This window comes from Protopterus annectens, chromosome 1.part0, assembly GCF_019279795.1.
Source record: "Protopterus annectens isolate FY-2018-M chromosome 1.part0, PAN1.0, whole genome shotgun sequence".
Classification (NCBI taxonomy): domain Eukaryota; kingdom Metazoa; phylum Chordata; order Ceratodontiformes; family Protopteridae; genus Protopterus; species Protopterus annectens.
Genome location: NC_056725.1, coordinates 1,782,892,813 through 1,782,906,834, shown reverse-complemented (window position 1 = coordinate 1,782,906,834; position 14,022 = coordinate 1,782,892,813). Strand labels below are relative to the sequence as shown.

The 14,022-nt window shown below is 43.6% G+C and overlaps 1 protein-coding gene across 2 annotated transcripts in view; it reads right to left on the bottom strand.

The window, feature by feature from the left end:
• The window catches only part of SFT2D1 (SFT2 domain containing 1), a 753,002-nt gene that overhangs the window by 426,473 nt on the left and 312,507 nt on the right, over window positions 1-14,022 (bottom strand). For both annotated transcript variants that reach the window (XM_044069517.1, XM_044069526.1), the window contains exon 4: window positions 11,802-11,883. In XM_044069517.1, coding sequence (XP_043925452.1) covers window positions 11,802-11,883 — 82 coding nt within the window. The remainder of the gene's footprint in view (window positions 1-11,801; window positions 11,884-14,022) is intronic.

Here is a 14,022-nt window from a genome sequence, read left to right as displayed (position 1 = left end):
GAGGCAAGGTGAGCTTTTCCAAAACATAGTTGAGATCCCAAGCAAGAATGGGAGGAGATCTAGGAGGTCTTAAGTTCTTAGCTCCTCTGAGAAACTGTCTCATGAGCTGGTGGGAAAGGATTGGAGGGTCTGTATTATAATGAGTGGAAATAGCAGAGGCATGTATTTTAATGGAAGAGAAAGAGAGACCCTTATGTAAGAGATCTGTCAAGTAAAGTAAAATTAAAGGAATGTTCGGAAGAAGAGGATCAGAATCCTGAGTCTGCATCCAGGAACAAAATCTTTTCTATTTTCCTGCATAAGATTTTCTAGTGCTAGGACATCTGGCTTCTAGAATGACATCCATAACCTGCTTGGGTAGGAGAGAAGAAATCAAAGGCCCTGGATTAACCAGGCCACCAGGCTGAGAGTGCTGACATGGCAGTGTAGAACCTGACCCTGATGTTGGGACAAGGTTCGGAGTCTGTGGTAAGACCCAAGGGGGCTCCAGACATAGGTTTTTCAGAGTGGGGTACCAAAACTGTCGAGGCCAATTTGGGGCCAACAAGATTATCATCTTGGGCTTGTCCTGTCTGATCTTTAACAATACCCGTGGAAGAAGAGGAAGAGGCGGAAAGGCATATCCTAAGAGGTTTCTCCAACTGAAAGATAGTGCATCCACTTTCCAAGCTTGTTCGTGGAAAGTCCTGGTGCAAAAATTCTGTAGTTGATGATTGAGATGGGATGCAAAGAGGTCTATATGAGGACATCCCCATACTGCTGTTATCCTGAATATTTCGGTGTCCAGCATCCATTCGTGTGGATCCAAAAGGTTTCTGCTCAGACGGTCTGCCAGGAAGTTTTGCTTCCCTGGTAGAAACTGAGCTTGAAGGTCCAGATTGCAAGCTAGAGCTGTGTTCCATAGATCCATGGCTAGTCTGCAAAGGGGGTAGGAATGAGATCCCCCTTGCTTGTTTATGTACCACATAACTGTGGTGTTGTCTGTCCATATCAGTAGTTGTCCTGGTTGTAGAAGATTCCTGAAGGCCATTAGAGCTTTCTGAACGGCTAACATTTCCTTTAAATTGATATGCAGGTGCTTCTGATCCTTTGTCCAAAGGCCCTGCAAACATTTGCCCTGAAAATGGGCTCCCCAAGCATAATCCGAGGTGTCTGTGGTTAGGATCTGAGTGGCAGGAGGCAGACAGAAGGGTTTCCCTTTGTTTAGAGTACATGCCTTGGACCAACAAAGGAATTCCTTTTGAAGACAAGGCAGGACGGAAATCAGTATGTCTAAACTGTGGCAATGCTGAGACCATACACTTTTTAGGTACCGCTGTATTTTCCTCATGTGTAGTCTTGCATATGGTACGAGAAGGATGCAGGAGGCCATGTAACCCAAAGCTTGCAGGAATCTCCTTGCAGATAGCTGAGTTAAAGTTGCCAAGGTTTTGACATTTGAAGCCAGCAGAAACAGTTTTTCGTATGTCAGAAAAGCCATCTGGGTTGTAGTGTTTAAAGAAGCGCCCAGAAAAATTATCTGTTGTGAGGGTGTCAAATTTGACTTTATGTTTACAGTGAATCCCAGGAACTTGAGGAGATCCTGAACAAATCATAGACGCTGGAGTAAAAACTCCTTGCTGTTTGCCTGAATAAGACAGTCGTCCAGATAAGGGTAAATTTGAATTCCCTTGAGTCTGCAGTAAGCTACTTCTGGAGCCAGGCATTTGGTGAAGACCCTGGGCGCAGTAGACAATCCAAAGGGCAGCGCAGAGAATTGAAAGTGCCTCGATCCAGCCCTGAACCTGAGGTATTTTCTGCGTTCCTGCCTGATGGGAATGTGTAAATATGCCTCCTTTAAATCCAAAGTTACCATCCATGCATTTTTGGACAGCATTGGAAGCAGCTGCTGTAGAGTAAGCATCTTGAATTTTGGAATCTCTAGAAAGGTGTTCAAGACAGACAGATCCAGAATGGGTCTCCATGAGTTTTGCTTCCTGGGGACTAGAAAAAGCATTGAGTAAAAACCTTGTCCCATCTCTGAAAGTGGAACTAGTTCTTTGGCTTTCATAGCCAAAAGAGCTTCCACCTGGTTTAAGGCTTCTGTCCATTGATGTTTTGGAAGGTCTGGACATCCGCTTGGCCTTGGCAGGGTATGAAAATGGAATCTGTAACCTCTTGAAACCACATCCAGAACCCACTTGTCTTGGGTTATACGAGTCCAATTTCGATGAAACATAGAGAGTTTTCCTCCGAGAGGGGCTTCCAGGCAAGAAGTTCCTGCAGCCCAACAGAGGGAGTCATTGAGTCTGTTTCCTATGAGTTTGTGACTTGTCCTCTCCTCCCCTAGGGGTGGAAGCAGTCCACTGTCTTGGTCTATAAGAAGCTTGTGTTTGTGGCCTTACTTGGGAGCGTCTATATCTACCCCTCTGAGGCCTGTCTGAACTGGGAAAGGACCAATTTTTTGTAGGCCAATTCCTGCTAAATCTGGGTGGCTGTACTTGTAAGAAATCTTTAACTGTTTGCATGGATTTCACCTTGTCCTCCATCTTTTTAATCACCTCTTCAGCTTTTGATCCAAACAAAACATTATGCTGAACAGGAGCATCCAATAATTTAGCTTTTACTTGTTCTGGCAAATTTTGTTCCTTTAACCATGCATGCCTTCTAATAACTGCGCCGGAGGCAGCAGCCCTGCAAGAAGCCTCCAAGGCATCAAATCCACAGTGTAAACCATGCTTCCCAACTTGTTCAGTGGCATGCATTAAGTCATGTAATTCCTTATCATCTGCACAGGCAGAAATGGAAGTAAGCTTTTGTTTTAAAACAGACAAGAGAAATTGCTGATATTTCAGCATATGAAACTGACAGTTTAAAGCCCTAATGGATAAAGTAGCAGAAGTGTACACTTTTTTGCCCCATCTTTCTAAAGATCTAGAATCCTTCTCAGTGGGAAAGGGGTTTTTGGCAGAAGCGGCCTTAACTCCCTTAGGACCCTGAGAAACGGTTTCAGGGTCAGCAGTAGGATTCTTGTATAAAACTGGTGGGAATCAGGAACCCTGTAATATCTATCAGGCTTAACAGGAGGAAAAGAGTCAGGAGTTAAGTTAGCCTCCGAAAAAGCATCATCCACAATATCCAAAACAGGAGGAATAGCCAGGGGTCTATGTTGGGGGAGAAGAAGAAAATCCCTTAGTCTTTTCTTAGATTCTGAATACTCCTGTCCTTCCCAATGGAAATGTTCCCTCATTTCATGCAAAGTTTCCCCAAAAGAGAAATCCTCAGGGGGAGAAGCTGAAGGAATGGATTCCTCAGCATCAGAATCCTCATAAGGAGGGAAAGAATATTCCTGGTCAGAAGAAGAAACTGAAGAAACAGAAGCCTGATCAGAGGAATCATAATAAACTTCCTGCCTTGGCCTTTTATCTGGAGGGGGGATGTGAACCCCTAATCATAGTAAGTAAATCCTCCGCCATCTTAAGTAACTGTTTCTGTGACTTGGGAGCCGGTTCAGAAGAGGCCTGTGTTGCAGTCTTTGATTTGGAAGGAGTCTTTGCCTTTGTCTTTGCCTTTATTAGAAGCTGAGTAGGCCTGAAAACCACTTCGGAAGCCGGTACCTGCACAGCGGCTCCAGACCCATCCGAAGGAGCATTGTCCGAAGGTCCTGCAATAGAAATATTCAAAGGCCTAGTTGGCCCCTCGTGGGAGTCCGTTTCGGCCATCGGTTCCGAAATGGCCGACAGGGGCTGCAAAAGCGCCTCACTGACGACGGCCGAACCTGAAGCTGGCTCCGCTTGTGCGATATAGTCAGATTTGGACCTTGGAGGCCTGTCTTTATCCTTGCGTCGTTTGTGAAATCCAGTAGCCGGAACCTTATCCGACGACATTTTGTAGTTAAAATGCCTACCGAAGTAATGAAATGCAAAATCGTACCTTCGTTTAATTGTACATTGATTGAATCTAGCACAAAACCGACAACTAGTTACGTCGTGGTCAGGACCTAAGCAAGGAATACAGTAAGAATGAAAATCCTTATGAGGTATTTGCTTCCCACATGAAATACAATTATTAACTTTTTCTGACATCGGACTGGAGCAAGAAAAAGTTTCCTCAACGGGGTACTTAGCTTTGAGTGGAGAAGAAAGTCTTCGGACTGAAGTTTTTCAAAAAAAAATTGTCAGGAGTCAGCCGACCGGCACTTGCGAACTGCTATCACCGCACGGCAAGAAAGACTGGAGAACATGGCGTCGGCTGTCAGCTTTGTACTCCTGGCGCTCTGACATCAGGGAGCATGGTTGAACAGCCGACGCTGGACCCAGACTTTGGGATTCTGGCCGACCGAGGACTGCCTGCCGGCAGGGGAGAACCCTACAGTCATGACTGCAACAGTGAAACACGATGAACATCTAGGAGGAGCGAGGATGCCCTGCAAGACTGCTGTGGCAAAACCCGCTCTAGATTTAGAGAATAGTGGGAGGTGAGTGCTTGGAGAAAGTGTGCACTGAACTCCAGGTGGCTGCTTCCAAAATGTCCTTGGTAGGGACCCCCTGAGGAAGGCTGCAGAGGTAGCTGTGGCTCTGGTGGAGTGGGATCTGATGCATACAGGCACAGTTTTTCCATGAAATGAGTAACAAAAGTGTATGCAGTGGGCTATCCATTTTGAAATTGTCTGTTTGGAAATAGCCTTTCCTTGAGCACCTGCAGCACAGGACACAAAGAGTTGCTCAGATTTCCTGAATGGCTTTGTCCTGTCCAAATAGTAACAAAGTTGTCTGTGAATGTCCAAGGAATGTAGTAGTCTTTCCCCTTTGTTTTGTGGATTAGGATAAAAGGTAGGTAAGTGGATAGTCTGATTCAAAGCTAGACTGGATACTACCTTTGGCATAAAGGTAGGGTTGGTTCATAAGGAAACTCTGTCCTGATGGAAAATGATGAATGGTTGCACAGCCATGAGGGCCTGTAGCTCCGAAACCCTGCGCGCTGAGGTGATAGCCAGAAGAAAGGCTGTTTTCCATTACAAGTATTGTAGTTCTGTTGAAGAATCTGGCTCGAAGGGAGGAAGGGTCAGCTTTTCCAATACAAAGTTGAGGTCCCAAGCAGGGACTGGTGGTTTCCTTGGGGGTTTTATATTCTTTGCCCCTCTGAGGAACTGCATTAAGAGAGGATGAGAGAATAAAGGAGGATCTGTGTTGTATTGTGCAGAAATGGCTGAAGCGTGGATCTTGATGGAAGAGAAGGAAAGTCCATTGTTTAACATCTCAGTTAGGTACTGTAAAATTTGAGGTATATTTATTACCCAATGATTCTGGCCCTTTTCTTGATTCCAGGCACAAAATCGTTTCCATTTGGCGGAGTAGGCTTTTCTAGTAGAAGGTCTTCTGGCCTCCAAGATGACATCCTGCATCTCCTTGGAGAGGAGAATCTGTTGGGAAATCAAGGAATTCTCCATGCAGCTAGATTTAGGGTTTTGAGCTGGCTGTGAAGGGTTTTGTAGTTATGCTGGGACAATAGAAGAGGGACTAGAGGTAGGATCCATGGTGGGGAATGTGTCAGGCTCTTCAAGAGCGGATACCAGTGTTGTCTTGGCCAGTCTGGAGCAATGAGAATGATTTTCGGCCTCTCTGCTCTGGCTTTTAATAGAACTTTGGGCAGCAGAATAAGAGGCGGGAAGGCATAGACTGTCAATGTTGTCCAATTGAAGGAAAGTGCATCCACTTTCCAGGCCTGTGGATGACAGGTCCTTGAACAAAATTTTTTCAACTGGCAATTTCTGTGGGTAGCAAAGAGATCTATGTCTGGCTGTCCCCATGCCTGAGTTATCTTTGTGAAAACTTGAGGATGCAACTTCCATTTGTGTGGATCTGTCATATTTCTGCTTAGGTTGTCTGCCAGTGTGTTTTCCTTCCCTGGCAGGAATTGTGCCTGTAGTTGAATTTGCAATTCCAGTGCTGTGTTCCATAGGGTCATGGCTTGCCTGCACAGGGAGTATGAATGAGTTCCCCCGCTTGTTTATGTACCACATCACTGTGGTGTTGTCTGGCCTGGATGCAGTAGGTCTTTGAAGGTCATAACAGCATTTTGCACGGCTAGCATTTCCTTTTGGTTGATGTGTAGGTGCTTCTCTTTTCGGGTCCATTTCCCCTGAATGCACTGATCTGTCATGTGTGCTCCTCAGGCGTAGTCTGATGCGTCTGTTGTGATGATTTCAGTTGCTTGAGGTACAGAGAAAGGAAGACCTATGTTTCTTTGGCAAGCTTGAGCCCACCACAAAAATTCCTTTTGAAGGCATGGAATGAGTGGTATAATTGCTTCCAAGCTGTGGCTGTGTTGAGACCATAAGTTTTTTAGGTACCAATGAAGTTTCCTCATATGCAGCTTTGCACATGGGATTAGTAGGATGCAAGATGCCATGAATCCCAGAGCCTGAAGGACTTTCCTTGCAGTTAGCCTGGTGAAAGTTGCCATTTTTCTGAAGTATTGAGACAGTTGCCCTTGTTTGTCTGGCGTGAGGTAGGCCATCTGGGTGGTTGTATTCAAGCTGGCACCCAGGAAAATTATTTGTTGAGAGGGTATTAGTTTTGATTTCTTTTTGTTGACCGTGTATCCCAGGAAGTTCAACAGTTTTATTACAAACGCCAGGTGCTGCAGTAGTATGTCCTTGCTGTCCGCTTGGATCAGGCAGTCGTCCAGATATGGGTAGATTTGTATCCCTTGTAGTCTGCAGAAGGCGATGACTGATGCCAGGCATTTCATAAACACTCTGGGCGCAGTAGGTAAGCCAAAGGGCAATGCAGAGAATTGGTAATGGGTTGAACCTGCAAGAAATCTGTGGTATCTTCTGCAATCTTGTCTGATAGGGACATGCAGGTATGCCTCCTTGAGGTCCAATGGTACCAGCCAAGACTCCTTGCCCAGCATGGGAAGAAGCTGCTATAATGTGAGCATCTTGAATTTTGGCACCTGTAGACGTGTGTTTAGGATGGATAGGTCTAAGATAGGTCTCCAATCTTTGTCTTTCCTTGGTACCAAGAATAGTCTGGAATAAAACCCTTGACCTTGTTCTTTTGCAGGTACCTCTTGAATCGCTTTCATGTCCATGAGAGTTGAAATTTGTTTTTGTGCCTCTGCCCTTTGATTTTGTGGCAGGTTTGGCATGCCTCTCATTTTTGGAAGGGTGTGAAAGTGGAACCTGCAGCCTCTGTCTATAATGTCCATAATCCATTTGTCTTTTTTAACAATATGCCAATTTTTTGAGAATAATGCCAGTTTTCCGCTCAAAGGTGTTGCCATTAAAGCTTTGCTTGGCAGGTGTAGGGGGAAGTCATTGTGTCTGTTTTCTAAAAGACTGTGATCTATCTTCTCCACCTCTTGGGGTTGCTGCTTGCCACTGTCTGGCTCTGAAAGATCCTTGAGGTTGCCCTCTACCCCTTGGGCGTCTGTATCTGCCGCTTTGAGGTCTGTCCGTGGCTGGAAAGGACCAATTTTTTGAAGGCCAGTTTCTGCTGAAACGTGGAGGTTGTTCCTGCAGGAAATCTTTCACTGTTTGCATTGATTTCGCTTTTTCCTCCATTTTCTTTAGTACCTCCTCAGCTTTAACACCAAACAATACATCTTTTTGAAGAGGTGCATCTAATAATTTAGCTTTGACATGATCTGGTAAGGTTTGTTCTTTGAGCCAAGCATGCCTACATATAACAGACCCCGTAACAGCAGCTCTACATGACGCCTCTAAAGCATCAAAACCACACTGCAAGGTATGTTTACCCACTTGCTCTGCACCATGCAACAAATCCTGCAACTCTTTTAAATCTGGTTGTTCTGGTTGCATCATCTTGCTTTTCAGCTGAGATATCAAAAACTGTTGATACTTTAACATATGGAACTGACAGTTTAATGCCCTCATGGTTAAAGTGGCCGAGGTGTACACCTCCCCCCCCCCCCACCTTTCTAAAGCTCTGGAATCTCTCTCTGAAGGCAATGGGTTTTTAGCAGTAGAGGCCTTAATTCCCTTGGGACCCTGTGAAATAGTTTCTGGGTCAGCAGCATGGCTTTTATATAGGAACTGGTGAGAATCAGGAACCCGGTAATACCTGTCTGGTTTAACAGGAGCTGGAGGCAAAGAATCTGGATTAAGGCTGGCTTCTGTGTACACATCATCCAATATATCTAAAACAGGAGGGATAGCCAGGGGCCTGTGCTGGGGGAGCAGAAGAAATTCCCTGAGCCTTTTCTTGGAATCTGAGTAATCTTGGCCTTCCCAGTGAAAGTGTTCCCTCAATGTATGCAGGGTTTCCCCAAAAGAGTAGTCCTCAGGGGGGGAGACCGAGGGAATAGACTCCTCTGAATCAGAGTCTTCGAATGGAGAATAGGCATAATCCTGGTCCTCAGATAGTTCTGAGGTAATAGAAGCTTGATCTGAGGAAGGGTAGTCTTCCTCTAATCTGGGCCTTTTGTCAGAGGGGGGTTGAGAACCCCTGATAAGAGTAATCAAATCCTCAGCCATTTTAAGCATCTGCTTTTTAGGCATGGAGCCTTGGGAGGGGGTCTGAGGACCCTGTTTTTTGGTTTTCATGGCTGCTTTAGATTTAGTGATGGCTTTAATAGAGTAGGAGGAAGGCCTGAAGACACCTTGAGAAATGGCAGGCCTGTCTAAATTCCGAGTTTCCCCCGCCAAGAGTGGCGTCGGTATCAGCAGTAGGAATGGGGACAGAGGAGCTTGCGACCTCAGGTACTGAAGACACCGGTAATGTAGTGTCATCGGTACTCAGGGGTTGCGTAGGCACCTTGCTGAGTACCGGAGAACTGGTAGTCGGCCTTAGCGTGGTCTCAGTAGACGGTGCGGACCTCGTATGTCGGTCCGTATCTTTGCGTCTTTTGCTCAAAACTTGAGTCGGAGTATCCGACGACATAAAATAATAACATTTTTTGCCAAAATAGTGAAGGGCGAACTCCGCCCGGTGCTTAATAGTGCACTTGTTGAATCTAGCACAAAAACGGCAGGCCGAGACGTCGTGGTCTGGGCCTAAGCAAGGTATACAGAAAGAGTGGAAATCCTTATGCGGTATTTGCTTCCTACATGAAATGCAATTATTAACTTTGTCTGACATCGGTCTGAGGCAAGAAAAGTTTCCCCAATGGGGTACTTAGCTTTCAAGAAGACTTCGGCTGAAATACTTTCATAAATCTCAGGAGCTGGCCGACCGGCACTTGCGAACTGCTTCTGCTTCGGGCACTGCGCGGCAAGAAAGACTGAAGAAAATGGCGTCGGCTGCCTCTTTTATACCCCTGCCACACTGACGTCAGGGAAGAAGCGACGACAACTGACGCCGGACCTAGACTTTGGAATTCGGCCGACCGAGGACCCGCCTGACGGCAGGATAACCCATCTGTAATGACTGCAGCTGTATGCACGATGATCATCTTCTTCTGCTTTGTGCCAAAGTTCCAGGTCCTCTGGTGTGGACGTTTGATGCCCTCTCAGTTTCTTGGAAGGGGATGTTTATGCATTCCCTGCCCTTCCTCTCATTTCGAGAGTCCTGTTCAAGTTTCAACAGGACTCTCCCAAAATCTTGCTGGTGACTCTCTTTTGGTCGCAACAGCACTGGTTCCCTCTACTTCTGCATCTAGCCAAGTGCAATCATCACAAGTTACCTCACAGGATGAATCTACTCACACAAATCAAGGGGTCTCTCATCCATACTCACCTGTCCACACTTCCAACTGACACTGTGGGTGATAGGGTTTTGATTCCTCGTGGACACCTTTTTTCTGAGGACGTGCTGCAGGTCCTGCAGAAGCACAGGAAACCTACTACTAAGAAATCCTACTTATCTACATGGAATAGGTTTTCCGTTTGGTGTCTGTTTCATAACCTGGACCCACTTACTGTGGATGTTTCTTTGCTTCTCTCTTATTTGTGAAAGTTGCTCAATGCTGGTTTGGTCTACTCTTCTATTAAGGCCCACTTATCAGCTCTTTCTGCTTTTCCGACCTTAACGCCTTCATTAACTTCCAGATTTGAGGCAAAGCAGTTTCTTAAAGGCATCCTTAATATTAAACCTCCCAGGAAGCTTGTTCCTCGTCCCTGGGGTCTTAATTTCGTTCTGAAGAAATTGACTCAGGCTCCTTTTGAGCCTGCTGATTTGGCTTCCTTACAACATTGTTCTTGGAAGACAGCTCTTTTGTTAGCTCTTACTTCTGCCAGATGGATGTCTGTGCTGCAAGCCCTTATGGCTTGTCTGCCTTTTTTGATATTCCATGAGGACAGGGTGCCCTTGCGTACTAATCCTTCTTTTATGCCAAAGGTGTTTAATGAGTTGTCACTTAATCAGTCTATTAATTTGCCTACTTATTTTCCTCTCTGCAACCTGACATTGAGAGGGTGCTGCATACCTTAGATGTGTATAGACAGCGCAAATGTTATTTGGATAAGACTAAAGCTATCAGAAAATCAGTTGTTTCCTTTCATTATAGCTCTTTAGGATTGGACATTTCTACTTGGATTTCAAAGGTTATTTCTTTTTGTTACACTTTTTCATGGCAAAAGCCTTCCTTCTTCTGTAAAGGCTCATTCTACTACAGCTGTGGCTTCTTCTGGTGCTTTTTTCAAGGGCTCAGACACTAGTTCTTTTCTTGAAGCAACTAACTGGACTTCTGTGCATACCTTTACCAAACATTACAAGTTGGATGGTATCTCCAGAGCTAGAGCTGGTTTCTCTAAAGCCATTCTTCATGGCTTCTTAGACAGCTCCACTGTTGCTTTCTCCCAAGTTTCTTCTTGAGCTTTGGCACTCTCCTATAAGTTATGAATACTGCAGCGGTGAATGTAAGGACATAGTACAGTTGTGTAAAATCTACCATAACTGTAGATTCCCTTGCCGTCACTGTAGTATTCACTCCCTCCCTCCATCCCCCTAATCTTTTTTTCCTTCCTGAATGTGCAGGTTCCCTTTGGTTTTCCTTGGACTGCTGCTCCTACTGGGGCAATCACTTCTGAGGATAGTATGCCACCTTTATGCTCTATGCTACGCAATGAGTGTATAGGTGATGTTCAACATACATTAAAGCAATGGTAGGCTTTGGTAGACTGGCCGGATGATGGGCTTCATGGCAGGGAATCCCATAAGTTATGAGTACTGCAGCGGTGAAGGCAAGGACATCTACCATTACGGTAAGATTTTACCCAGCTGTACTTTCTCCCAGATTATATGGCCAAACTCCTGTGCTTAATAAAGGTATGTACTGATGAATAAGTGTCTGCAGTACAAGTATCCACAATGGACATGATCTTGAATGAAGCACCTGACAAAACCGTTGGCATTGTGGGATGTCCCTTCACAGCACTGGCTAATGGCTTGCTAGTCTTAGGTAATACTGAATTAAAAAAAAGAGGACACCCAGCTCAATTATACAACTCATTATATATATCCATTGCACACAATACCAATAAGGAATTCTGTTTTGTGCTACAATGTGATACCAGTGGTAAGTAGCAGTCTAGCAAAGGACAAAGCTGGTAGGCCTAAGAAATAAATCACCAAACATTTGAAAATTAGGGCAAAGCTTTGCCCAAACTAATGCTTATGTTTCAATTCTACTTTAAGGTTAAAGTGCTGAAACTTAATGGGCTTCAGTGAAGTTACTCCAATTCTTTCCTGTGAGAACACAGATAATTTATCATTGATATTTTTCCACACAAGAACATGAAAACCACATTCACTAAGAACTTCACATCTGTGGTCACAGTTATCAAGAAAATTGTACTTTACTATTATTCAAGATGCAGAAAGAGACATGTTGAAATACAATGGGTTCATACTTACAATCACAACTATTGTGGCAATTAATCTTGTTGGCTCAAACATTCTTTTCAGCTGTTTAACAGGACCCATCAAAAAGCAAGTGCTGTTGGAATAAGAAAAGTCAATCAGTTGCTGAAAAAACAAAAGCATCAGTACCTTTACAGCGAGTTTGGGGTTACAGAATACATAAAACTGACTAAAAGAAAGTTACAAATATGAAAAGCTATTCTATACATTCAATAAGATACGGTTTGTATTCTCTCAACAGCATGCATGCATGTGCACCTGCTTGGTTTGATTCTTTTTTTTATATATTCGTCCTTTTTGGTTAAGATAAAAACATGATTGTGAACAGACAAGCATTTCATGTTAGCAGAAAGTGAAATGATTCTTACAACTGTGATTATAACAACACTTGGCGACAATTGCTCCACTGCATAAAATGGGCTTGAGAAGAGGACTAGTGAATTTCACCTCAGTTCTGCAAGCCTTCCCCCAATAAATGAGTCCATACCTGCAATACTGTAAAGCAGCCGTCCCCAAACCACCAGGCCGGCACAGAAACGTTTAGGTCAGGGAGTGAAAAAAGTGAAGGTGTGTATGTATGTGTGTGTGTGTGAATGCGGGTGCACATGAAAGCAGAACAGACTGTGTGTGTGTGTGTGTGTGTGTGTGTGTGTGTGTGTGTGTGTGTGTGTGTGTGTGTGTGTGTGTTTGCTAGAGAAACCAAGAGGTTCCCACCAGACGAATTGTTAAAACAGCACCAAAACTACAAAATACCAACCCAACAGAAAAGAAACCAGAAAAAGTAGCGAATAAAAACAGCTTTATTGTCACTTTTGTCTCAAAGAGACTTCATCAGAATAAAATCCAACAACCAAACCATCCTTTTATGTCTACTAAAATACAATCATTCCATCAGCCAATTAATCGATTAGAAATTAAAAATTAATTAAACCCAAGAACAATTCAATGAAAAAAACTTCCTTCAAAACCACTTCTCTCTCTTTCAAAACATTTGTAGGCTAAAGCCCAAATACCCTGTCCAGTTACAAAAATAATAATAATACTAAAAATATTAATAAATAGTCAATCTTCTGTTCTTTAAAAAACGCAATGTTAATGGAATCATTAATTCCTGGGGGTTTGTCTGCACCTAACCTTAACTACCAAATGGCTTCCCTTTGTTTTATTCTTTCTTTATGGCAACCCCCTAATATTCCTAGGCACGTGTTCCAGAATTTGTGTCTTTCAGCTTTTCCCGGTTAGGGGTCGCCACAGCGGAACCCCGGTCCGCTAATGATTGGTAGTGGATTTTTACGTACCGGGTTACCAGCCCTGACGCACAACCTTCAACGAAGGCATTTCCCATTCATGTATGCCTCCACACAGAAGACGCTCTAGCTGAGAATCGAACGGGACAACGTCTTGCTATGAGGCGACAACGCTACTGCAGCACCCACAACAAAAAAATTTGATGCAACTGGGACACTGAAGAGTGTGTTTAAATAGTGCATTATTATGATTTTTTGTTTTAAGAGAATAAAGATGTTCTTTAATTCTTTTGTTTAACCCCCTAGTTGACATTCCTAGATAAAATCCCCTGCAAAATGAACATAAAACAATGTATACTATTCCTTGGGTATTACAATTATAAACTCCACATGCAGGAATAGTTTTATTCGAACGTGTTAAATCAGTGTTGGGACCCTCTGAATATATATCTACATGTATTACAAAACCTACACCTGTACATCCCCTTGTTTTTGTTACTAAAATAAGGTGCAAGTTCATTGTAATTATCACTTTGTAAACAGGTTTTTATGTTGCAACTGTCCTTAATAAATAAATCTAGGCTTTTCCCTACAATCTTGAATAATTCTAGGTTACCCTTTATAATATTCCAGTTCTTACTAATGATAGAAATAATCTTTTTCAGTCAGTAGACATAGGTTTTGTACAGAGGATTGACTGTTTATTAATATTTTTAGCATTATAATTATCTTTGTAACTGGACAGGGTATTTGGGCTTTGGCCTACAAATGTTTTGAAACAGAAAGTAGTAGTTTTGAAGGACGTTTTTTCACTTGAATTGTTCTTAGGTTTAGTTAATTGTTAATTTCTAATTGATTAATTAGCTGACTGAATGACTGTATTTTAGTAGACATAAAAGGATGGTTTGGTTGTTGGATTTTTTTCTGATGAAGTCTCCGAGACAAAAGCGACAATAGAGCTGTTTTTA